Source organism: Malaya genurostris, chromosome 2 (assembly GCF_030247185.1).
Source record: "Malaya genurostris strain Urasoe2022 chromosome 2, Malgen_1.1, whole genome shotgun sequence".
Lineage (NCBI taxonomy): Eukaryota > Metazoa > Arthropoda > Insecta > Diptera > Culicidae > Malaya > Malaya genurostris.
This window is the reverse complement of record NC_080571.1, coordinates 269,334,921-269,362,700: the sequence shown is the minus strand read 5'-3', so window position 1 is coordinate 269,362,700 and position 27,780 is coordinate 269,334,921. Positions and strand designations below refer to the sequence as shown.

Sequence of the window (27,780 nt, the reverse complement as noted above, 5' to 3'; positions counted from 1 at the left end):
GTGTTTTGGATCGATCAGTGAAAGAACCGAATTACTAAGTTTGATTATTATTTTTTTTATTTGACGATTTCAGTGCTCTATCAACAAAATTAAATTTTGATTAATTTTAGGTCTAATACTGTAACACTTGTTAATAATGATTTTGATAACAGAAGTACTAGTAACGACGAATCATGTGCGTATGGTTGGCTCATTCCAGTATAGTATTTATATTATTACTTCTTGTTCTGGCCATTGTCAGTTGCATTTACATTAGCAGATTTTCATACAAAATTTTATTTCCAAATTTCTGTCTCATTAAATGCACTGCACTAATCAACAATTTTTTATTTTTATTTTTTAGCAACTAAAGCAATGTTTACGTTGCAGAATTAAACACTTTAACTTACATAAGAGTTTTCAGCATATGTGTTAATACTTTCATGTGGCACTTATGTGATTACTTAATAAATGATTTGCGATTAAATCCTATTCCATACTTAACTAACGTGTTTCAGAAACTCTTTGGATTTAACAATAAATAACGAAGTGTGTTTTTATTCGCTGTCACAGCCGTCGGGCTCAAAGCAATTTGATCGAACGGGCCTTCGAAAAATGTCAGTATTCGTGTCGCTCCGTTACAAGAAACGCCTGGTACACCGCAGCTGGTGCACGAGTCTATCGGTGCCGGAGAATGTCGGCAGGTAGTTGGAAGTCCACGGGAAGCACAGATTGGGGTTTTCAACAGTTTCCGGGCAGATTCTCCAACCAAACTAATCGTTGGAACCAGATGCGTGAGGCACTGTTTGAATGTTTGGTAGAGGCGGTTCGGTTCACTGCAGTGCTGTCTCCAAACGGTATCCACGCATTGTCGGGTTTCCAGGCTCAAAAATTCTCGCTTTCCGAACTGGGTATACAAGCGGCCCAGTCTAACGCCGTGTTCGGGACTGTAGACTCCGGCACGAACAAAAATGGTGTACAGGATATCGGGAAATTCCGGCACATTTAGAGCATTGTCATTACAGAGCTCTTCCAACGACGCTCGAGGTATGTTTTCAATAGCTAGGGCTTCGTCGACGATTTGATGTACCGAGTTCTCCCGAAGTGGGATGAACTGTCCCTCGTGGAATATGTTTCCGAAGTGTCGATAGTAGCAATGAAAGGAGTTGTACGCCCGGTTCAGGTTATCGCACTTTGTCAAAACGGACACCGTTTTCTGTAAGCAAAGCTGGGTACGGTTCTCGAAGCAACAGTCCGATTCGGCCGGTCGAAAGAAATTCCTCATCACCTCATCCTTGATACCGGTTTCGTCCTCCCAGGCGTTCAAATTGATCAGCATGCAATGAACCAGCTTCGGAACACTCGCTTCCGGAGGGTAACCGCCGCGTGCGATTTGCTCAATGGCGTCATCCGGTATTCGTAGGTACGAGGCACATTCCTGCCGAGCGCTAGTAATCGATTTCAGATTCGGTGACCTCCAATGCTCTGCCAGAGTCATTGCGGAAATGGTAACGGTCAATAGTACGATGATCCACATGATGTGTTCGGATCCTCGGTTGAATTATTCGATTTGTCGAAATTAGTTTAAACAATCGACTGGCGTTTGCCCCTGCAATAATACAGACCTTTATAGTTGGAACATAAGCAGCTAGCAAAGTTCAACCGATAGCGGCTCGGCAGTTTGACTGGATCGTCACGGAAAGGCATTTTTGTTTAAGTTTGATCGTTGGTTAATTGCAAAAAAGCGGCGAATTATGCAAGTTTAGTTGGGTTTGCTCTAGATAAGTTACATGACGTAACGGATTGAAACTTGCTTGGAACGGTCTCGTGACGCACATTCTTCTGTATGTTTTGTAAAACAATTGCCGCTTATCATTGTATCACTACATGGTTATTTCGATGTATGAAAGAACTTTCCTTGCGTAGTCAGTTGAAAGTGTATTGCAGGAATGTCGAGTATTGGACAAGTTTTTTCTCTGTCTAAGCAGTTGAGAATAATGAGTATAATCAGATATGTCATCTAATTGGAAGAGAACACTTTACTTGCTACGAAATGAATTCTATAGCAGAAGACCCCAGTGGAATCTATCTCAAAATCAATTGTTGGCTGGAAAAATATGTGGCGAATTAATCGATATATAATCGGTATATAAACAGACAGTAAATATAGGACACACAAAATCATAGCATGACTTCTAAATGGAAATTTATTTTCACATTTCGCGAAAATTGTGGCTCATAATCCGGCGGAGATAATTACTATGTATTGTCCAAAACTTTACCAAAAGTGCTGGACTTGGTTATGAACTTATAAAATTATTGACACTAGTGAACGGGTAGAATTCCAATTGTACAAAGATGGATATAGCTATAGTTGTATTTCTAGGTAATGTGCGCGTTATTTATGTGTTTTCTGGTGTCATGTCATTTTTGATTTTATGACATAAATTTTGTAATGAATATTTTATCTCCTTTGTAAATAAATTTCTTCAGTATTAGCCCCTTCTAACGACCATTTGTTTCCATCGATGACTCGCGCATTGGATGAGCAGCACAAATTTACGAAATGATGCGTTTTGTATAACGATGCACCCGAAACACCCCGATCAACAAAGGAGAATGGGATGATCTAAACATTATATCTGATGTAGACATTTAAATCTCAATAAGTTGTAGTCAATTTTTTTTTCATGATATGTTTATTAAGGCACACTACATTAGTTCTACGATGCCACCAGCATTTCTTATAACTATTTGAATTTTGTGGAAGAGAAGGAGGGAAACAGAGAAAAGTAAATGTTGTAGCAAACGGAATTGAAACAGGGGTAAGGAAGTGAAATTACTTAGGTTGGTGAAAAGACCTTGAAGACGGCTGGAGGAACATAAGGTCCGCCGTGAGTAGCCCTGCTGCAACCGTTCTAGGTACGAGGTTATCTAATCGAGGAAATGACTGGTTTGACGGCGAATGTCAGCAGTTGGTCGAAGAGAAGAATACAGCAAGGGCGAGGATGCTGCAACACCGCACTAGAGCGAACGAGGAACGATACAGACAGGCACGGAACAGACAGAACACGGTTTTCCTGAAGAAAAAGCGACACCAAGAAGACCAAGATCGCGAAGCGATGAAACAGCTGTACCGCGCAAATGACACACGGAAGTTCTATGAGAAGGTGAACCACTCACGTAGAGGCTACACGCCACAGGCCGAAATGTGCAGAGATACCAGTGGTAACCTTCTCACGAACGAACGTGAGGTGATCGACAGGTGGAAGCAGTACTATGACGAGCATTTGAATGGCGAAGCACAAGATACAGAGAACGGTACAGAAATCAATCTGGGTGCACGCTCAGTCGACGACAGATTCCCAACCCCTGATCTGTCGGAGATAAGTGAGGAGATCGGCAAGCTAAGGAACAATGACCAGTTGTCAGGCGAGCTGCCCAAACATGGAGGAGAGACACTGGCTAGAGCGCTGCACTGGATGATTTCTAGGATTTGGGAGGAGGAGATTCCACCCCAGGAATGGATGGATGGAGTGGTATGTCCCGTCTACAAAAAGGGTAATAAGCTAGACTGTTGCAATTACCGCGCAATTGCACGAATTGCACGATCTTCCGAAAGTCCGCACAACTTTTTGGCTTCGCTGACGATATTGATATTGTGATACGTAACCTTGAGAAGATGACGGAAACCTACATCGGACTGAAAGCTAAAGTTAGACGTATCGGACTGGCCATAAATGCATCAAAAACAAAATAAATGAGAGGAAGAGGCTCTAGAGAAAAAACACTACGCCTCCCACCACGAATATTGATAGGCGGTGACGATATCGAGGTGGTTGACGAGTTCGTGTATTAGGGCTGGTGACCGCCGTTAATGACCCCAGCAGAGAAATTTGGACGAACTATGTTGGCAGAGGACCAACGCACCCTCAGTGTTTTCGAAAGAAAGGTACTGAGGACCATCTATGGCGGAGTGCAGATGGAAGACGGAACGTGGAGACGGCTTATGAATCACGAATTGCAACAGCTGCTAGGAGAACCACCCATCGTACGGACAGCTAAAATCGGACGTCTACGATGGGCTTGTCATATCATAAGGATGTCGGACGACAGCCCAGTGAAAATGATTCTTGGATCAAATCCGACTGGGACAAGAAGGAGAGGAGCGCAGCGAGCAAGGTGGATCGATCAAGTGGAGGGTGATCTCAGAAGCATCCGTGCCTTGAGTGGCTGGCGACGAGCAGCCATGAACCGAGTTATGTGGAGACGTATGCTTGATACAGCAAAGGACACCCCAGGCCTATAGCTGTTAGGTTAGGTGTGTGTGTGGTGAAAAGATCTAATTAGTTGACATCGAGAAGGTGAAGGAACGGGATACATATGTTTTAGTCAATTGTTGAGTATCTCTTAAAAGAGTACAAACATTTTTACTGATCATCTATAAGTGGGAGAGTGTTTAGCAAGTATCCTTAACAAGGGATGCCATGACTGCGTAGAAATGGTGACAATCGCTTCTTTAGACATTTTTCACGGTACATTTCGTTTTTTACCGTTCCGGAAGTGATGAAGCTATGACTTGATCGACCACAGCTGCACATTGCTTACCGAACCAAATATATGTCAAGAAACTTGACATTTTTCTTCATCCTAACATGCTCCTCGACACCATTTCATTCCATAAAAGGTCATTCCGGTAAACTGCTTCAAGTCTTCCATTACATCAGTTTCATCGTCGCAGGAAAGCTTCGTCAAATATTCGGGAAACAACTTGCGAGCTTGGGTTTCAACCCTCACATTCTCATTCAGGGGTTCGGTACCTCATGTGTCCCTCACAATCTTTTTATTATTACTGTTCGGTACAGTTCTCATCTTGAATGACTTTATACCATACCTGTGCTTGAAAGTTTGCACAATAATTGGAAACATTTTTTTCCTAGCCACAGAATGTACCGAATCTGAATCGAATCGAATTTTTTCCTAGCCACAGAATGTACCGAATGAGCAAATCTCTCTCTCTCTCTCTCTCTCTCTCTCTCTCTCTCTCTCTCTCTCTCTCTCTCTCTCTCTCTCTCTCTCTCTCTCTCTCTCTCTCTCTCTCTCTCTCTCTCTCTGTGTGTGTGTGTGTGTGTGTGTGTGTGTGTGTGTGTGTGTGTGTGTGTGTGTGTGTGTGTGTGTGTGTGTGTGTGTGTGTGTGTGTGTGTGTGTGTGTGTGTGGGTGTGTGTGTGTGAGTGTGTGTGCGTGGGTGTGTGTGTGTTTATGTGTGTGTGTGTGTGGGTGTGTGTGTGGGTGTGTGTGTGAGTGTGGATGAGGGTGTGTGTGTGGGTGTGTGTGTGTGGGTGTGTGTGTGGGTGTGGGTGAGGGTGTGTTACAAAAAATATGCACTAACTTCTCTCTGAGATGGCTGAACCGAACTAAGATTCAAATGAAAGGTCTCATGGTTCCGTAGCCTGCTATTGAATTTCATTCCGATCCGACTTCCGGTTCCGGAGTTACATGGTAATATGTAAAAATTAAAGAAAAAGTGCGCACTCCATTTTCTCTGCAACGGCTCAACCGATTTTCACAAACTAAGATTCAAATGGAAGGTCTCATAGTTTCCTAAAAATTTCTAGAACATTTTATCCGGATCCAACATCCGGTTCCGGAAATAAAGAGTGATAAGTGGAAAATTACCAATTTCATTAGTATTTTTTCACGAACGATGGTCAGAAACAGGTTCAAAAACCCCATAAAACTCTCTGATAAATTCTTCTAGTTTGCAGAGCTTGTTAGTTTGTGGGTATAAAAGCTTAATTCGGCCCTACTGGCCCCCCCTTTTCCTGTTCCGAAAGCACCGAAAGCGGTGAAAAAAAAACTCCAAAAATAGGGTTTTCATCGATTTCTCTGCGATGCTTAAACCGATTTTCACAAATCTTGATTTGAATTAAAGCTCATATTGTCTATAAAGCTACTGTGAAATTTCATTCGGATCCGACCTCCGGTTCCGCAGTTACAGTGCGATGAGTGTCAACGTTTTCAAATTGCCATATAGAATGACACCGATACGTGGTGATACGGTGGAAGAAGAAAACACGACATGAACGATGCGTGCTTTGTTCTTTTTCGTTCACGCTATAAAGAAAACGAATCGGTTACGGTTAGTGGTTGATATTGGTAGAAGACGGTGCTGCGGTTGATAAAAATTTTAGCTATTTTCTGATAAGTGCAACCGAGAGAATAAAAGAATGTAAAGCTGGGGTAAAATAAATGATGTGAAAAAATAGAACAATGTCAATGAATTGAAGTTTATTTGAAAAAAATATGCAATTTTCACAGCCGGTAGTGTAGTAAGGAGTCTATCGAAAAGTAGTTAGCAACATTGATTATTGAATAAAAAGGGAAAAAAACATATTGTGACATCAGTTTTCGATGTTATTGTAGAAAAATTACATTTTTATGCATTTCACTGATTATATTGAAGAAAATCCTAGTTTCTGTGAAACGCTCGCACTTTGGACTTGACATTCTTCATTAAATTCTGCACAGTTACTTTTGTGACTTTCCTGGTGGGAGCTGTCCAGTTTTTTTAACTCCTGCATGTTTTGGGACACTGTACCTTCCTTCCGAAAGTACCGCTTGACAATTGCCCAATACCTTTCAATTGGCCGAAGATCCGGGCAGTTCGGTGGGTTGATGTCCTTTTCCACGAATTGTACATTATTTTTTGACAACTACTGTAGAACGGAGTTGGTGTATTGGGCTGAAGCCAAATCCGGCCAGAAGAGAGGAGGAGCCTTATGCTTTCTGTACAGTGACAGCATTCTCTTCTTCAAACATCCTTCCTCCTACACCTTGGCGTTAATTGTGCCCTTCGTGAAGAAAATCGACGACCGCAAACCACAGGTACAAATTGCTTGCCAGACCAACACCTTCTGCCCAAACTTTTCCATCGCCACCGTGGTGTCAGCGTCGTCCAGGTCCTGGTACACCGATTTCGTATGATATTGCGGTCCGGGCGTCGTCGATCAGGATGCATTCGTCTTTATTCTGTAGAATCCGGTTGTACAGTTTTCGCGCTCTTGTTTTGGCCTGAACTTGATGTACCAGGGACTTTTTCGGCACCTTCTGTTTCTTGTACGTTTTCAGGGAGTTCCGAACTTTGATCCGTTGAATCATCCCGATGCTGGTGTTGAACTGCTTGGCCAAATCCCGCGTCGACGCCGATGGGTTTTTCCTGATGTACTCAACCACTTTTAAGTCCCGACCGGGCTGGCTGGGACCCGTTTTCCTACCGGATCCTTCATGGAAAGGGTCTTACCGAACTTCTCGATAATATTTTTGACACTAGTGTGGTGCACTTTTATCCGTTTTGCAATTTCGTTGTACGTGACACCACTTTCTGAGCACCAAGTGTGCAGAATTTTCTTTCGCGTTTCCGGATCAATTCGACTCATCATTGAAACGATAAACCGCAGCTGTTATTGACATGTAAACAAACATGTCACCGCAAAACACGCTGCAAAAAATTAAGCCATTTCAGTGTAATAACTGTTTGAATGTTGCTAACTACTTATCGATACACTCCTTAATACCGTGGTACCAAAACCTAAATGACTACCATATGTTTGCGACCATAAAATCGAAAATTCGTTTTCGCCTGAGACGTCAGGATAGACATTGCACTTTGGTGCAGAAAAGTATGTTGCAAATAGCAACGACTTCCCGTCTGCTTAGTGGATTATGTTAATCTGCTAATGCAATGATGAGCTGAATGCGAAACGTTAAACAATCAAAACAATCATGTGCACTTTAGCACAAACCGGTACCCACGAGATACCAAACCCTAAATGGTTATCGTTATCATAATTTTGCGATAGAACTTTGGGTACAAATTTAATAAAAGAAATTATCAAGGATGGTAAAAACTACAAATGGTTCCATCTGCCTGAACGATGGTTTATCGGCGATCGCGTAATTTAGATAAAAAAAGTGTTATTTCAAACAAAACACGTATAAAAGTCGCTTGAATTAAATTCGTGTAAATTAGGGTTCTTAAGTATAATGTGTATGTCTATCAAAAAAGACACGAATTTTACCCACCTTACATTAAAATATTATATGCCGGGTTTGGCTATACTATTTCTGAGGACATAAGTACCTACTCTATACTTAAAGTAAGTACATCAAATTCATACTACTAAAAAGTAAAAATCACATTCTAAGCTCCGCAGTCCAGGTTCAAATAATCCAAAATGAACGTTGTCGAAACCGCCGATCAAACAACTGGCAGTGTGCATCTACGCTTGATGATAAGGATGGAGGCAAAACAAAAAACCACTTGCCGGAATTACAATCTCGTATAAAATATAGGTCATTATGAGGCTGCATTCAGTGATAGACGAGTTATAGTTTGAAAAACAAGATTCACGTGGTTTATTAGCTTTGATTTGAACGATGCATTTGGTAACATTATTAGAATTTCAATGCTTGATCGCAGCGGGGTTTGCGAGTTAGAAAAAGAAAATTACTTGAAAAAAAGTTTCTTTGTTATAATATTCGTATATTTCTGTTTCAGTCCCATTCACTGATTGGAAACTCGGTGGACAAACAAATTTCGGAGGTGGAATTCTTTTGAAGTAAGATGTTTCTGAAATATGTTTTTCACTGTTGACCACTTTGTATTTATATAAAAAACTATTATTGAAGTAAATTACAGGATATCGGCGAGAAGGTGTACGACCGGAAGCGTGAGTTTCTGAACGGGATCAATGAAAAAGTGTCCAACCTACTGTGGATACCACCGTTGAAAACAACGACGGAAGCACCGACAGCGACTCCGGTGGATCTTTATCCTGCTTTATACCCTTATCCTCCAGTGCAGGAAAATGATCAGTTGATCTTTACGTCCGACGATAAAGATGATTACACACCGAATCTGGTAATTGTGAGTATTTTACTTTGTCTATTATTGCCGTACATTTTGACTTTAGTTTGATTCATTTTTTCTTTCAGTATGCTCGGAGCAGCTTCCTATCCCCGGACGATCTGATTGAGGTATCAACACCAACTGCGCGGGAAACGAGGGTCAACGTGATTAACAACTTCAGTCTGATTAGAAAATCCTTATCATAATAAATCCATTATTAGCGTAGTTTGCGAGATTGGCTATGATGCTTCCGAATCCTCTGTTTGTTTGTGCTGTACAACTAAATCGCCGTTCATATCCACAACCGTCGCTGGTGCATGATTGCAGCTGGCCATCGAGGACTGGTACGCATCCATAGCATCCATTGAATTGGTGTTCGATCCGCCGAAATCCATTTGAGGACCTAGAAACCGAATACTCGATGTAATATTTTGTAATGATTAAACTCATGCTGTACTACCTGCTCGCGAGCCAACCGCAAACGTGAGCACCAATATGCAAACTAGTGTGCAATTCATAGTTGAAAAAATATTTCCCTCGAAACAATGTCAACCGATGTTTCTTCACGCTGAAAGTTGGACCAAAACTGTGTGCTGTTTGCTACGAAATTTATTCTAAGGTATAGTTGAATCGGAACCGAAGCTGTCATTCTGTCTCGGTGGACGTCTAGTTCTTATCAATAAACGAAAAAAATGATCTGACACTCAGAATCTGTGCAGGAGTCTGTTGAAACTAAAGCGGTGAGTTTTCATAGTCACGTGGAACAATTTTAAATGTGTGATTGTTTGGGAGGCAGAATACATTCATTGATTGACGATTGATTTCGTAAAACATTCATGCAACATATATGTTAATTCTTGTGTTGCGTTGGGTTCTGACACTAATCTTGAAAGAGTGGTGGTTCGGAAAATGATACTTCGGAACTGACTCATATTGATTATTTACATAGCACGACCTCACCGGGTATGACAAAAACGAGATGTTGAAAGTTCACCTACTTAACGGATGGACGAAGATTTTCTCCGGTTCGACTGGTTCATGTTGCTAGTAACGTGTACTCTTTTGTTTTTCATAAATACGTTTATTTCACAGGCAATATAAATAAGTTTTTCTTCGCCGTGGCATCCACAATACATAGTATTTTAAACCTAATAAATTTCGAATATCATATTATTATGTTGGTATTCATTAGTTAATCTAAACACTGTTTTTATCAAGCGATTTGCTATTATAAATTGTTTATACATTATTGTTGAATATACCAAACCCAGTAGCCTCTTCAATTTGTGATCCGTTCGTGTAAAACATTTTCTCAGAGTCAATATGCCTGAACTTACTTGTAAATATTTTAGGGATTTCCATTGAGCGTAGGTGTTCCGGGATTCCACGCACTTCGCGCTACATGGATGTGTCGAAAAATTAAGTTGAGTCAGGGATATTTAGGAGGCTGTCACGGATAGGAATATATCTTGAAGAGTCGATTTCCTGTGACATATGGTTAAAATATACTGTCATGAATCTTGTTTGAGATTGAAGCTCAACTAGCCTTTCGAAGTTATTAATAACCAGGGGATTCAGTACCTCACATCTTATTAGCAGTCGCGATGAAAGCTCCCAAAAACGATCTTTCAATGGAAGAACTCCCGCCAGAACTTCAAGATTCATTGTGTCGAATGCATGCATATCGAATTTTATTAGATATTCCGGATGAGCACCCCACCAATATCCTGTTATTGTTCGAAGAAAATTTACTCTTTGTTGGCATTTTGTTATCAGATACCAAATGTGTCCTCCCCACGTGCATTTGGAATCAAACCACACCCCGAGGTATTTGAAAGTCAAAACCTGTTGGATCATTCTAAAGCTGAAACTGCACGGGATCATGCTTTCCTGGAAAGACGACCTGTTCTGTTTTCTCCGCAGAGAATTCGATACCCAGATGAACAGCCCAAACGGACAAGTTATCTAAGGTATCTTGCAATGGTTTTTGCAGATCAATAGCTTTGGATCCAGTAACTGAAACCACGCCATCATCTGCCAATTGTCTTAGTGTACATGGGGTTACTAAACAGCTGTCAATGTCATTCACGTAAAAGTTATAGAGGAGCGGACTAAGGCATGAGCCTTGCGGAAGACCCATGTAGCTAATTCTGAATGTTGCCAAATCGCCATGTGAAAAATACATGCACTTCTTTGACAAAAGGTTATACAAATAATTATTTATAATCGCTGGAAGTCCATGTTGATGGGGCTTGTCAGAAAAAACATCAATGGAAACTGAATCAAATGCTCCTTTAATGTCTAAAAATACAGATGCCATTTGTTGTTTTTGAGCGAAGGCAATTTGGATGTCAGACGAAAGCAATGCAACGCAATCATTCGTCCCTCTATTTCTACGGAAACCAAATTGAGTATCTGACAACAAGCTGTTCGTCTCGACCCAAGTGTCGACACGTCGTAGAATATTTTTTTCGAACAATTTTCTGATGCAGGACAACATTGCAATGGGTCTATATGAGTTGTGATTGGAAGCTGGTTTCCCCGGCTTTTGAATGGCGATAACTTTCATTTGCCTCCAGTCAGGTGGGACAATATTTTGCTCAAGAAACTTGTTGAACAGCTCCAACATACGTCTTTTTGAGAGGTCGGGCAGATTCTTCACCAAGTTGAATTTAATTCTGTCCAACCCAGGAGCGTTATTGTTACAAGACATGAGTGCTATGGAAAATTCCATCATTGAAAAGGGGCTATCAATGGAACCATTATTTGGAGAAGACTCCCTAATAATGCTATGCGTAGGAACAGAATCTGGACAAACTTTCCTGGCAAAATCAAATATCCATCGATTCGAGTATTCCTCACTCCCATTTCCTACGTTACGATTCCTCATTCGTCTGGCCGTATTCCAAAGAGTGCTCATTGTGGTTTCTCTTGACAAACCTTCGACAAAATGTCTGCAATAGCTACATTTCTTGGCCCGAAGTATGCTCTTATACTTGGTTTCTAAAGTCAAGAATTTTTCAAAATTCTGAGGAGTTCCTCCTCCTCGTTTTAAAAACGTCTTGAAAGCATTTTGTTTCGCGTGTTTAGCATCTGAGCACTCTTTTTCCCACCAAGGGTTTGGACGCCTTCTGTTAGACGATGGACCAAGAAACCGTTTGGTTTGGGCTTGTTCTGCAGCTTCCAGAATCGAACAAACGAGGAAGTAATATTCTTCAAGTAGAGGGAGCTGTTCCATTGAAGTTAAGACACTTGAAATATTGCTTTGGTATTTAATCCAGTCAATATTTTTTGTCAAATCATATGGAATATTAACTGAATTATCAATGCATTTGTTACTGCTTATTGAGATGATAATTGGTAAATGATCGCTACCGTGTAAATCAGGAAATACTTTCCAGGTACAATCTAGTCGAATTGAAGTCGAACAAAGAGATAAATCTAATGCTGTCGCCGACGCAAACCTTAAATCCAAAACAAAAATCAGCTGTTATTGCCGTAACACTCGTTCATTCATGATTAAAGAAACTTTGACCGCAATAATTCATACAACTAGTACTTACTGCACACCGCGAGGAAGAATCAAATTACATCAACTGCACTCGGCGTTGAGTCCGGTCGGTCACATCGTAAAACAGACAAATTATGCTAAGTCAACATTCTCGATGCCGATGCCATTGTCGCCCCGCGATATATTGATATATATTCAATAACATAAGCGGCGCAACGTAGGAACATAAGGAATCATTCAAATATTCAATGTACTTATATATATTTGTAAATAATTGGCTTTAAGAAATTTAGATATAAAAACCCAAAAATTATCAATAAAGACACAGTCAAAATCCAAACCACATTCAGCAAACATTCGTTTCCGAAACACCGGAGCTCTTCGTTGGTTTCCACCTTGCATCCCTTGGACGAAGGGCCCCATTCCAAAGTCTATAGCGTGTAGTATTTGTTACGCAGGTGCTACAAACTATAGAATTCAATCTAGACTTAGAGGTGGCTTGTACTGCAGGACATCTCTAACTAGAACCTTGGTCGAACGTCGTAAGATCGCCCAACCGGTGGACGATAAATGCACTTGGACGTGCAGAAGGTCTTGGGTTCCGTGTCATGCTACCCATATTTAATACTGTCATGCTAAAATTGTCGCAAATTTTATATATTAAAGATGATCTGTTATCATTGTAAACGGAACCCCACATATTTTCGTGCGAATTGAAATCTCCCAGAATGGATCGTGGAGCAAGGAGGGCTTCGGCCAGTTCAATAAGCTGTCGTTGTCCAACTTGAGCTCTTGGAGGAATATATACCGAAGCAATGCAAATGTCCTTTCCTTTAATGTTTATTTGACCAGCAAGAAGTCGAAGGAATGTTTAATCTATAAAAGGAATAACATTTCTTAATTCCTAAAAGCACTCCACCATACGGAGAGTCTCTATCGAGACATATAATGTTAAGATCATTAAAATGCAAGGCTATGTTTGATGTAAGCCATGTTTCGCACAAAGTAAATACATCACATTTTTGACCATGCAATAGAACTTTAAATGAATCAAGTTTTGGCATGATGCTTCGACAATTCCACCGCAAGACAGTGATTGAATCATTTGCGGCGGATGATAAATTATCCATCAAATGATACACAACATGAGAGAACTGGCCATTGAGCTGATAACTGTTTCAAAAAAGTTCTAGCTATTGGAAGGAATGCCAGTTTTTGCTTTTAAGTTTGGCTTTTTAGATTTAACACGGGGATCTTTTTTTGAAGGTGTAATTTTAGGTGCCTTTTTTGGAAAATTGTGGTTTGGTAATCTCCTCTTAACAGACCCTTGAGGAGTGACAAACGAGGTACCTTCACTATTTCCGTTAGAGTCAAATTCCTCTGGTCCCGCAAGATTTGAGAAACCGTTTCCAAAGGTGGGACATAAATTATCGTTTTAAGCATTTCTGTATATGTGCGCTTAAACCGTGCTTTTAAAGAAAGCTTCATTTTATCTTTACGCAACTTAAATACAGCGCATACTGAAAGATCATCATGAGGACTCTTCCCACAATAAACACATTTTTCAATATCTTTATCGCAAAGATTATCCTTATGAGGCCCTTCACATTTTATACATTTAGATTTATTACTACAATAAGTAGCTGTATGTCCGAATTTTTTACAGTTCGTGTAATTCATAACATGCGGTACGAAAAGCCGAACAGGATGATGAATTTTATCGATATTGACATGGCTAGGCAACGCAGATCCGGCAAATGTTACGTGAAACGAATCTGAGGGACGATAAGACTTTTTTCCATCGACAATAGATGCTGAGTACAATTGCTTGCACTCGAGTATCTTAACTCCCTCAAGCATGGAGTTTTTAAAACGACCTACTCCATTTTTAAGTAAATCATCGGCTGTCAGACTTGCTTCAGTCACAACACCGTCAATTTCCACCTCCTTCGATGGAATGTAAACTCTATATTCAACAGCAAATAATTTACAGGTTAAAATATTGTTTGCCTGTTTCAAATCGTCAACAACAACTCGAATTTTATCTCTATTAACTTTAGAGATTTCTTTGTAATTTGCATCAGATTAAATTCCTTTTTTTTCTAAAATAGACAGTGGTACCCTCTGGATAATGTTTAGCCCTTGAAGAATTTAAGATCTTACTAAATTAAATCTACCTTGTTGCTGTTGTCTCTGTTCCTCTATCGTAAAAAACGACGTGAAGCTCATCCAACAATTACCAATTGGCAGTCTTCTGTCGTTTTCTGCTATCTCAATTGCTCTGTCATCGTTGTGGGCACCACTGAACTTGATGTGCTGCCTGTACCTGACCCCTGCAGTGCTACACTCACGATATATGACGTCTCTTTCGATCCTATCAGCGTACAAATTCTGGTACCTGGTAGATTAGCACTGGGTTGCTTTAGCACATCTGTGCCTTTGCATCCCTTCGTCATCGTACCTTAATGCGATGGCACCTCTGTGATTCGTCACTTCTATGCGCTCGCACCTCTGTGTTTCTACACCTCTGTGCGTATGATCGGGAAGGCCTTCGTTGCTAGCTTTCCAGTCGGGAAACGCCCCGAATATTGCCTTGGCTATTAGAACCAGCAGTTTCAACCTCCAACCGTTAACTCACGTGCAGTATAATCGAAACACAACCTCTTCGCTTGAATGGTTTTTACTGAATGTTCTATATTATGCTTATGTTGATGATTATAAGGAACAATATACATGAGAAATAAGTAATGAAAATAAATTAGAATTATTAACCAATAGAAATAAGAAATAGAGATTAGAATCATTAAAAGTTGGAATTTTTTGATAGAAAAGATGATTACAATATTCTATGAATCGAATGCCATCAAAACTTTTAGCATTTAGAGTTCCGGACAGGATTTGTCGCAGATTTCCCCAACCTCGAACAAAACTCGTTCATTAGTATAGAATCTGTTGCTTATGTAAGTTATCCTGAAAATGTCGGTTGATTGTTAATAACTATTTCCCTGATTTTTATTCAAGAATGAAAAAAATCACACATGTGCTCGAAAGGTATCTTCATGATAGACCGAAACGTTTATCAAAAAGTCTAGGCAGAAAAAGTACAGAAATCCCACAAGCGAAACTCGGCCAACCAGCCCCGGCCTCCCCTGTTCTGTTTCTTGTTACGATTAGTATCTTGTTACGATTAGGCTTCTACGTACAGCTCGATTTTTTGTATTTTGTACGAACGTCTTGCTCACAACTTTTCGGTCACGTCTCGAACTGAGGTGCTCAGTTTCCGTTTGAAGGCCCCAACCAAGAATCGATCGTTCTCGTTGATCTGACGGCTCTTTCGTTTCTGATCAACCGTTCGAATCGTTTCATGCTGGCAGATACCGTGGAATTTACAATTCTCTACTTTTTTTTTCGTCGACATTTAAAAAACTTTTACATACCTGATGAAACGTATTCACAGAGTATAAGTAATCCACATTAACCAGTGTTCCGCTCACGCCTGGAGAAAGTAATAGAGAACAACGGTGGCCACATCGAATAATGTGATATGGAAAGGTTGAATAAACGTATCCATAAACTAAATTTATGTTGCTCTTCATTTAACCATGAGAAAAAAAATCATATAAAGTAATGTATATTTTTTCGCATTTTTTCTGGGTCATACTGTGTATGATATTGCACACATCTGAATATTTTGCCTATAGACGCTCCTACATAAAATACTAATAATAAGAAGAAAGAAATTATTTATACCCATACAGTTACTCTCAGCCATAAATCGTATTTTGCCTTATACGTCGTATTATTTAAGGATTGTATGAAAAATGCTAATCTATTAATAATACAAGGAATTTTATCAAAACAAATAGACTAAAAGTCTGCATAAATTAAAGGTAATTTAAAACCACGGTCAGGGGTTTGAGTACACTTCAGCAATATAACGACAAGCCGAAATATTTGACCTATTTGAATGGTTTTTAATATTTTTGCGTTTCAAATGAGTGATTGCACACAAACCAATTGGCACCCTCTCATTCTGCCACTAACGCAGAAGGCGATAGCACCCAGTCGACACCGTTCTGTAGACTCGCGGGTAGGCATGAGATTAGAACTTGTGAACACTTTGTTATCTCCTCTTTTGACAACCAACAATGATTTTGATAACAGTTTGAACAATCCTATAGGGCTATCCCTCGCAGTTGTTTTTATTTATTTCCGTCTACAATGCTGCTAGTTATCAGAATAATTTATTCAGGTACACTGTCATACTGGGTGTGTACTTAGGCTATACAGATGGATTTAGGTCTAGAAAAAGAATATTATTCGGGTTTGGGTCGGATACGGGTAAAAATATTTATTTTTAATCGAGAAGTAATCGGATTCGGGATTAAAAATGTGCATACTGAAACATCTTTACTTGAGAAGATACCGCATGGCACCAAATGATTCCTACATGATTTGTCGGAGCCTTTCGTTTTACGATTTATGTCTGTTTGTATCATACTAAATAAACACATTGAATAAAAAAAACCGATCGGTAAAAATATATTATATTGAAGTTTGAAATATGTACAGCATATAAAAACAAACATAAAATAAATTAATCAACTTAAAAAAAAACACCGACAAGGTTCTATCCCGGTTTTACTTAAGTTTACGTTTCGTCTTAGACTCATCAGTGCGTAGCAGTTTATGTAGAATTGCTACCTCCGACCTGACGGTTCAACATAAACCGTTAGGCAGACGTAAAGTTAATGCTATTTGAAAAACACTTCTTTGATATTACACCTAACTGCCCATACTCGCATATCAGTCCCATATCGATTTTCGCCAATATTGAGTTAGCATGAGGAATGCAATCTATCCTCAATATACTCTCAGAAATTGCAATAAAAGTTGAGGATTTGTTCAGTAAAATGAGAAAAAAATATCAACTCATGACTGTCCCATATGCAAAGTACCCGCATATCAGTCCCATTAAGTGCAAATTTCAATAATTTCGTTTGTTGCAATATTGGAATAGCAGAGGTGTATTATCGATATTTCATGTAATAATATCATGATTTAGGTTTAGGTAGCACAATCAATCAAAAAAATCTAAAATAAAATTTTAAACGTCTTTTTCTCGACATGCTGATTTTCCATATGGGACTGATATGCAAGTATGGGCAGCTAAGTGTAATATCAAAACTGACGTCTCGGTCGAAACGAGTTTCGGCTTGCGAGTCGTACAGATTTCGTTTCGTCCGAGACGTCAGTTTTGATATTACACTTCGGTTTAACTTTACATCTGCCTAGCGGTTTATGTTGAATCGTCAGGTCGGAGCTAGCAGTTCAACATAAACTGCTAAGCACTGATGAGTCTAAGTCGAAACGTAAACTTAAGTAAAAATGGTTATGTGAACTTAGCATAATTTAGAGTTTAAAAAGTCTTTGCCCCCTAAAACTTATCAATCCCGGTGCTGCTTGTAGGGAACTTCCACCTTGTCCTGTACTTTCCTTTTCGGTGTTGGCAACACTGGGTTCGATGGAGCGCGGTCCCACTGTTGGTACGTACCGCAGTAGCATGATTTCGGTTCCTCGTGACGAGCTACATGATAGGGGATGTAAGTTTTCACGTAGATCGGATTACCTGTGGGAAAAATTTAATTGAAGTGAAATTGCTGAAATTTGCTGATTTTTGAGTAAATTTGATAATGTTTTTGGTTGGCAACTAGATTCGATAGTTCTATGAAGGGGCTCGATTAGAACTGTACAATGACAAGTTGAATTCAAAATATAAATCAGTTGAAGGATGTGGAAGTTGTTATGTGGAAGAGAAGAGTAAAATTAGTATAAAATTTTTGATTTGACAGCATTTGTTTTTAGTTGTTTTTTTTGTATTGAGCATCGTTATCTTCTTTGTCTAAAATAACCTTATCAGTATTTATATAAAACATATACTTGTGAAATAATTTGTGAAAAGGGAAGATTACAATTATTAAAACCCGTTTCTACGTCTATAATAACTTGTTTGAGATTTAATTTAGAAGAAATGGCATTACTCTAAACATTAATACACCTTGCTTTGAAGTATGTAGTATTAGTGTAATTACAATTACATTAACAATGTCAAAATAGAGTTGTTAATGTGCAGTGATATAATGCATATGGTTACTTGGATATTTTTAAATATTTCTTCGCCAAAATTTCAAATAACATTCTTCGAAAGTCATACTTTGGTGTGCCATTAATGTAGATAAAAAAAATTTGACTGTGTCATCACAAAACTTTCGCAAAAACGTATCGTTTTTCGTATGAATTAACCTTACCCGTTCATCTCATTTAAAAACAAATCAGAATACATAAATCATGGGTTGAACCAACTGTAAACATGTGTCATCTAGGACGTCGCTGTAACTCGAAAACTAATCATTTAGGGGTTGGCCAAATTTTGTTCTAGGGCACATAACCGTTTTTATTATTTTTACGTTCCGTCTTTGACTCATCAGTGCAGAGCAGTTTAAATTGAACTGCTTAGTGCTAAACTCGGCAGTGCTAATCGAAAACTATTAATTATACAAAAATTGCCATTTGGAATTTTGCAATGGCTTCATACATAATTTTACGTCTCCTACTCTTCACATGCGTTTCGAAAATGTTCATATGATTGGGTATTCATTACACAGAACTTAGTTTTCTAAACAAATTTTAAAAAAAACTTGAACTTGTTTTTTGTCATACGATTTCTTTTCTGGTATCTTTTTGGCAACACTGTTTTTGACAGATCACGCGTGTCTTGTGTCATTGTTAAACTTGTTCAGTTTAGTCTATAATTTAATCACGAATCGTCGTTTGCTCTGTTATTTAATCATGAATGGGAGGTGGCAAAGTTGGAGGAAGATCCACTTTTCAATCGGAAAATTATGTTTAGTGACGAAGCTCATTTATGGTTGAAAGGATACGTCAACAAGCGAAATTTCCGCATCTGGAGTAAAAACCAGCTAGAAGCATTGCAAGAACTATGATGCATCCTAAAAAAGTCACTGTATGGTGTGGATTACGCGCCGGAGGCATTATTAGTGACATACCGGGAGTGTGCCAAACTTGTTCCTTGCGCATAGGCCATTTGCAAGAAATCACCTTCAAACATTAAAATATATTGATTTGTCTATCGATTTCAATAAAGATTTGATCAATTTTCTCAAAGTTTTTTTTTAAATCAATACTTCTTAAAAATCACTTTATAGAAAGGCTTTGCAACCAAGGCCAGGTGGGCCCAGTTTACTTTCACATCTCATCCAAGTCAGTCTATACAAAAAAAACCGCTTGCGTTCGGGACGAAAATAACCAAGTACAGTATTGTGTAGTGAGCAATAGAACGACCTCGAAAATGAGTGAACCAAACGAACAAAAGCTACCGCCGGTACGAAAGAATACAATTATTGTTGACTTCAGGCAGTGCAAAATTCGACCTTCGATACGAGAACTTGAAGGTTTGCTTAAGGAGTAAATGCATCTTGACATTAAACATGTTCATTTACTTCAATGCAATACGACAAATAATGTTGTTTACATCCAGTTTTATAAAGAGTTGGATGCAATTCAATTAGCAAAAGACAATAATAATGTGCATTGTGTGGAGCACGAGAGCATTAATTACAACATTCCAGTATATATGGAAGATAGTGCTATAGAAGTGCGTGTGCATGATCTTCCCTCAAGCGTCATCGATCCTTATATTCGCAAAGCTATGTCCCAATACGGAGAGATTCTCTCTATCGAAGAAGAAAAGTGGAAGAACTTTTTCCCCGTTATTCTAAATGGCGTACGTTTGTTACGCATGCGCTTGAGGGGGCCTATACCTTTTTATATGACATTCGGTCAGGATACAAGAATCCCGTGCAAATCACTTGTTACCTATGACAATCAGATAGCCACATGTCAATATTGCCAAAAAGCTGTTTACTACGGTAAGCCATGTGATAAACTGGACAATAAGACAACTACACCAAAGGACAACGGTACTTCCTTCACACCAACCCCAAGCAACCCTAGTACTCCTGTGACAGTCACCAGTGATATAAAATTCAAACAGTGAAGTATCCCCTTCAACGCATTTGCTCCTTAAGCAAACCTTCAAGTTCTTGTATCGAAGGTCGAATTTTGCACTGTCTGAAGTCAACAACAATTGTATTCTTTCGTGTCGGCGGTAGCTTTTGTTCGTTTCAATACTGTACTTGGTTTCTTCTGTCCCGAACGTAAGCGGTTTTGTTTTATCGACTGACTTGGATGAGATGAGAAAGCGAACTGAACCATCCAACGTAACCCCTACAGAACAAAGTACACCAGCTGCAGTTAACAGCTTACCATCCAACCAACCAGCAACTGCAAACAATGTACAACAAGGCGCATCTACAGCAACTAAAAACGAAATCAACAGCAATACCACGGCAATGGATGACGAGACGAACCACGAACAAACTGCCCCTCAATCCTCGCAGGAGGGAAATGGAAGCTCCTCTCTCCCTAGAAAAAGGGTGACAACGAGATCCAATACAAAAACATTTTTGACTAAAAACTCAGCTCAATCGGTCACGTAAAGCTTGTACGCAAATAAGCCTGAATAAAAATATCTTTTATAAAAAAAAGGCGAATTGAGCGAATATCTGTCTTTGCGTATGTATATGTGTACGTGTGTGACAATTAGTGTCACTCAATTGATTCCATAGAAAGCTCCTGAATTTCATTTGGATATGACTTCCGGTTCCGAAGTTACAGGGTAATATGCACAAAAAATGAAAATGTCACTCACTCTTCTCGAAGATAGTTAAGTTTTACCATCTTAGATTTAACTGAAAGGTTTTTACATTCCCTTAGAATATCCTGATTTCTATTCAGATACAACTTCCGGTTTCAGAAATAGTATGCTTATAGTAAAATTGTCAATTCCAAGAGTATTTTTTCATACGTAACCATGTGATCAGTTGAGAATTCTTCAAATTGACTGATAAATATCTATTATTTGGAGATCATGAATGTCCATGGCTAAATGAAACTCACATAAGATTTTCCTTAAACCATGTTCAAATTAACAGGACATAAAGTCCAATGAAAATATCTAAGTTCGACTAACATTCCAAATTTCAAACAGTCATAGAAAATCTTTAAAAATCTTTAATGTTGGGCTCAAAACTGTTCCAATTTTTAGGTCGTGTTTGTTTCCGGCCATACAAACTGTTTTTGGTTGTGCTAGACCCGTCATTTATTTCAGACAGATGTTTATTAGTGGTCAAATCTTTAAAATGAAGCTCACTTCATTTTCACATACATGATTGAATTGATTTTCACTGTCTTAAATTCAAATATAGTGTACTACAAGGAATGAGAAGCATCGAGCCAAACAAAGAAGCATTCAGCGAAAATTTCTTACCTTGGAGAAACCATATCAGGTTTGGAAATAGATAATAGTCATTGGGGGCCAGATCTGGAGAATACGAGGGATGGTGGACCAATCCGTACCACAAATCATTTAATATCACCGTTGCTTTTATGCATGAAAGTGCTGGTGCGTCTTTTTCCATAGCTTGATGAAAACTAGAACTCTTCTAACACGATCAGCTGTTATTCAAACACTAGTGGATAGATTGTCATGAAATTTGGTATTGGGCGGCGTGAGGCGTGTTATCAACAAAAAATATACACGGATCGAAACTATTCACGTCTTTTCTGTGAACGACCCGGGACTTTTCATTCCATATAGTATTAATGTAGTAGTGTTATGCGAAAAAAGAATTCAAAACTGGTTCCCAAACTTTTTTAGTTAGTAGTATTTTGATGAATCCTACTGTAATATATAGGAGATAGTCAATAATATGAGAAAGGCATCATTACACTACTAATTGGATAAATTCAGGTTTTAGGAACTGCTTCGATTTCGCTCGTAAATGTTCGGGTGAACAAAAACGTCTTACACGATCAATGATTCGGTTTCGGTTTCAGGAATCAGAACTAATTGGCTCTAGTGGCACGTTCCCCTAGTTTTTTGGTGATTTGTGACTTGTGCCAGGTTCAGCGTTCAAGTGAACTTCGCAGCCTTTTTTGTTTGGTATGGAGTGGATATAACGTCAAAATGACCATCATAACTGCTGGTGAATGAATATTAAAGTTTGCTTTGGTTGAAAAGGACTCAATCCCCGTTCCAGGAAATTATACGAAGTAAACGTTGTGACAATCTGACAACAGACATCACAATAATTATTTCAGTTTAAATACAAATTCGGTCGAATATGTTCAGCTTGATTCAACTTCTGTCAAATTTGTCCGATTTGGTGACATTTTAGATTTTGTATGATTTCTTAGTTGAAAGTAGTAGAACGTATTCAGTGTATTTTTCGAAACACAATCAATTATTCAATATTCAGTTCTGAAAAAAATACGCGATTTTTTTCAACAAACCTCTATAATCGTAGTCAATTCTCCGAAGAAACGGTCGTTCCGTGGTCCATATTCCCATTACCGGTTGGAATCGATTCCAGCTGTCGAATCGGCCGCCAGATCTACGCTCATCGGATCCGTGAACAAAACTAGGTCTGCCATGCTGTGAAACTCCCGATCGATTCCTGTCACCGTCGATGTCATTGGAAATTGTAGGCTTTACCGGTTTCCGCTTCGTTGGTACCCCGTTCATCCCTTTGAACACTGGCACACTGGCATTGTCGTCGTCCTCTCCGCCCTTGTTCCCACTCCAAACTTCCGTTCCATTTCGGTTTGTTGCGTTCACTTTCACATTAACATTGTTCGTATCATTCACGGCTTCCTCGGAAACTTCAATCGTAATATCGGTACGCACTCCAATCGTCTGACGTTCCACCGATTCGGATCCTGAACTTCCGGAGCTACCCGAACTGTTTTCATCATTTTCCGGATTTGCAACACGCTTCAACTTGGACGTATCAACCGTGACTTGAATTTTCGGATAATTTTTGAACACGCTCACAAACCCATTTTCGTCATTTAGATCACTAACTTCCGTAAAATCTACCTTCGAGGAAGGATTCACGGCATAACAGCTCACCGCTAGTCCGACAATCAAACCCGTAATACCCGTAAAACTCATCATTTTGGAAAAATACAATGCTACCACACTGTTGAATGATCGGAACAGAAGAACAATCAATCTCCTGTCGCAGCAAGTGACGTACGACGACTGCCGTGAGCTCTGGATCCCAAATCAAATAAATCGAATCGCATGTCTCAACGATCCCCCCCGGATCAGTGCAGTGGTGTGCCTTCTGTACACACACCGTTTCAAAACCTACGACAGATCTTAACTGAGAAGGCAGACAAACGGCTAATGGCTAACGAGGGAATGAATTTAACTAGCGGCCAGCGTCACACGAAGGTACGCAGGTATAAGCCAGTTCAGCTAATCGCGATATTCTTGGTTAGAACATGACACGAAAAGTGGGAACAGGAGTTGAAGGAGGTAATTTGAAAAAAAAAATATAATGAAATGTTGTTTGGATTAGTTTGTTTTTGAATATATTCATTCCATTTCCCAAGAACAGATCTCATCGAAACGGCGCAAAAGAAGATTATTTTATTTTGAAATCTTGACCAATATAATTTAAGAAAAAATCATCGGATTTTTTCAAATAAAACTAAAACTCCCAGTGCAACGGTTACCTGAGACAGGGCTACCACGTTTGGCATAAAGTCGTTTGGCATAATACCGTTTGGCATAACGCCGTTTGGCATAATGGTTATTTGGCATAATGGTTATTTGGCATAATGGTCATTTGGCATAATGGTCATTTGGCATAACAGTCATTTGGCATAACAGATGAACATGCTGCTTAATAGAAATTGTTCTAATTTAGTGCAATTTTGAAAGGTCTAATGCGGCTACGCCGCATCGTTTTTAATGACCTGGTGTCCGACCTCGCTGCCGCTCGTTCGGACTTAACTGAGGCATAGCTCCTAGCTTTGGGTAATCCGGGCAAACGCCCGCTACTAGACAGAGGTGATTTCTGCGGGGGCGCTGCCCCCCCGCAGTGGCCGGCGCTTCCGACGGCGGGTCGCCGGCGCACTCGCGGCCTTCGGCCGTCTCGACCTGAATCATCTATGACGAACAGAATATTGTGCTGGCACTAAGTGAGTTGCTTATATAAAAAGGTTTCACATATTTCGTTCGAGTGTTCCTTGCACAACATCAATCGATCGAAACACATACGAAAATTTTCATTAGATTAAAATATTGCAAATCCCATTATTATTATGCCAAATGGCATTATGCCAAATGACCATTATGCCAAAAGACCATTATGCCAAATAACTGTTATGCCAAATAACCATTATGCCAAACAGCGTTATGCCAAACGGTATTATGCCAAATGACCTTATGCCAAACGGGCCGCCCCCACCTGAGACATGTGCAAGATGCGCGAAGATTCTGCCCCGCCGATATCCGATAGCGACGATCACATCGTCGTTGTCGCAGACGGAAGGAAGTTGCGTGATTTTCAAGACCCATCCACAATGCAGAGCTGAGGAGAACGGAGGAAAAAAATAAATAAATCAACGTTTGATCATCATCAAAGCGAACTAACCTCGCCCTCTACACATTGCCAAGGCTTGACAGTTCAAAGGCACAGACATCCATCCTCCCACCCAGCGCAGAGCCCCTCAGAGTCAACTCAGCGACGGCCGACTGGTGGCTGCGGTTGCAAATTTATAGTCAATTGTCAACTTGGGATGATACTGTTTTCCATTGCATCGCGCTTTTTCACTTCGCGTGATTGATCAGTCAGCTTTGGGTGATTTACTTATCTTGAAAGCTGATTCCATTGTTACGTGAGAAACCGTGGCCATGCACATGAACTGCAGCAGTGCAAGTGTGCGAAAAGTTCACGACAAAATCGGATCGCTACCGACCGATTGTTGGACTCGTTTCACCGCAGAATCGAAGTCTGAGCCGGTCAGACTGATTTACCGACTGAGTTAGATCAGCTCCGGCTGTTCTTGGTATTGACCTTGGAAGCACTTTGCAAAGGTCTCATGAAGAGAAGGAAGGAAAATTTGAAACAATTTGAAATGGAGATATTATTTCGAACATCAACTCAACGATGCTGACCAAAACCGGATGAAGTGATTATTTGGTGAGCATTAGAAGCGCTTCTAATTCTACGCTTGGATTTATGATTGCGAATGAAACGAAAATGAACAATGGCGTTTTTATTCTCGGTGTTAAATGCTATCTGATTATGTGATCATTGAAACTTGAACAGTGGTAAACGGAACTACATTTAACTGCGTTGTTGTTTTGGTGCGGCTAGAGATCGTTTTCGGAAATCTAATGAAAATTTTCTCAATGAGTAAAATAATTTTCGGTCCTACAAAAAATCTGCCGGACCGCAGCATGAATGACGACTTTCAAAGATTCTTATTGTTTCAACAAGGAAATGTTAAATAATGGAACAGTACATAAAAGAGCGAAAAAGTTTTCCTCGGAGATAGGACTCGAGTTTTCTGAACTGTTCTTCAAATTTTACTTAAAATAAAATACGGCATTCAGAATTGTGATCGTGAACCATATTGCATCCAGACTTATTCATCTTGAACACGCATTTTTTTAAACTTACTAAAATTATTGGATTACTAAGTCGTCTTTTCCTAGAAATTCACAGAATGCTAATTATTTTTGTCGTGAATTCGACTCACTTTACTATGGGACGCCTTTTCAAAATTAGCAAATGGGCAGAACTTAATCGTGAATTTCTCGACTTGTATTAACGGTAGCAACATAATTCTTTCACTATTTCTTAAAAAAATTGAACAGTGTGAGACAACCACAAACAACTCACAAATTAAGTTTTCTCAAACTTTGAAAACAACGCGGAAAACTCTTTACTTTCGCTTGGATTTTTCGCGCAAGAGCGACGATTTTGAGGTTGTCAGGTACATATCTTCAACTGAACATTATAAAATCGAAAATCGATCATTTCTTCTTGTGCGTTGGATGGAAGCAGACGTCGAGGCGAGCAGACGCATTAAACCCGAGGCATTGTAAAGTGCACCTTCTGCGTGGTTGAAAATCTCAAACGCTCAGGTCGTAGTTCTCATTTGCCTTTCGGTCGTCAAGGCGAGAAGACGCACTAGACCAGTTTGGCATCATTTGGCACTACTAGAGGATGTGTTGCGGTTCGTTCGCAAAGCCAGTTTCAATTCAAACAAGAGCGATTGCGTCATACAGAGCTGTTGGTCGTTTGCATTCAAGAGAAAGAAGACGAAAAGTGAGCAACCTTGGGAAACATAAGCAAAATCAACCCTTCTAATGGCTTCAAATGTTTTCTAAAGAACTATTAGAATTACTTATTTGTTAAAATATGCAAATCGGAAGTGAATATAATCGGTTTAGTGTAGGTCTACAGTCTAATAAATTTTAATTAGAAAAATTTAGACATTTTTTCTCGGCTATTTTTTGTGTTGAAAAATTAATTCGCTGTTGCTGGCAATTTTATATTCTCGTAAAAATACGCCGATGATATTTGCGAGGGATTTTAATAAAGATGTGATGTGATGTGAAGTGAAGCCACCATCAGTTCAACGATTTGCCAGTGGATGCTTGTAGACTTACATTAGCCCCGATATGACTCATCCATTCACCTTCTTACTATAGCTGTTACCGAAAAGCGAACAAAAAGGGTTGGGCGGATATGTAAGTAGAGTCACTTACTCGTATTCCGCGGGAATAAAAGATGATCTTCCAACCATAATATCCAGTGCATGGATAAAGCATATCGCTATACATGCTTGAACCCGCCTGATGGTTTGTTTGAGAAGGGCGCGTCAGACTCATTTCAAACCTTCAGAAGGAAACAAGTTTCCTTCAAGTGACTTGGGCTGGCTATCCACAATCCCTCGTCCAGTCATCAATTCGTCCGATGCCCTGATGCTCCCTCCCCTTTACGCCCCCGTGCAAAATGTTTTATATTGATAAATACTATGAAACATAGTTTAATTGAATTATATAACATAAAATGATATAATAGATTACAAAATAATACAATATAACATAACATAATATAATATATTTTAATTTAATATAATATAATACAATGTCATACAATACAATATAATATATTATAAAACAATATATAAAATAACAGTTAATGTAGAGTGTCAGTTATGCTTTTCTATCTTCGCAATACTGCAGGAAGTAGAATATTTCTCTTCTAATAACAATAATAATATTCACATCTATAAAAATAAAATATGTTATTATTTTTGATGATAAATTAATAATAATAACAATAAATATAATAAGGAAAATAATAATAAAAACAATATAATATAGTACAATGAATTATATAATAAATAATAGAATGAATAAAATGATATGTT

General features: G+C 39.2%; 3 protein-coding genes across 3 annotated transcripts; 1 reads left to right on the top strand and 2 right to left on the bottom strand.

Annotated features, from left to right (window-relative positions):
* Positions 1-493: 493 nt before the first annotated feature.
* LOC131429218 (uncharacterized) lies at positions 494-1,516 on the bottom strand. Its single transcript, XM_058593268.1, has one exon. The coding sequence runs from the start codon at positions 1,514-1,516 to the stop codon at positions 494-496; it is 1,023 nt and encodes a 340-aa protein (XP_058449251.1).
* Positions 1,517-8,057: 6,541 nt separating this feature from the next.
* LOC131429968 (uncharacterized) lies at positions 8,058-9,633 on the top strand. The gene is made up of 4 exons (XM_058594520.1): positions 8,058-8,471; positions 8,538-8,598; positions 8,669-8,906; positions 8,975-9,633. Exons 1-4 carry the CDS (start codon positions 8,417-8,419, stop codon positions 9,092-9,094), a joined length of 474 nt encoding a protein of 157 aa, XP_058450503.1. The 5' UTR covers positions 8,058-8,416; the 3' UTR covers positions 9,095-9,633.
* A 7,303-nt stretch (positions 9,634-16,936) lies between these two features.
* Positions 16,937-23,663, bottom strand: LOC131426891 (uncharacterized). The gene is made up of 2 exons (XM_058589642.1): positions 22,834-23,663; positions 16,937-18,028 (listed from the first exon to the last, which is right to left on the bottom strand). Exons 1-2 carry the CDS (start codon positions 23,495-23,497, stop codon positions 17,847-17,849), a joined length of 846 nt encoding a protein of 281 aa, XP_058445625.1. The 5' UTR covers positions 23,498-23,663; the 3' UTR covers positions 16,937-17,846.
* Between the last annotated feature and the right edge of the window lie 4,117 nt (positions 23,664-27,780).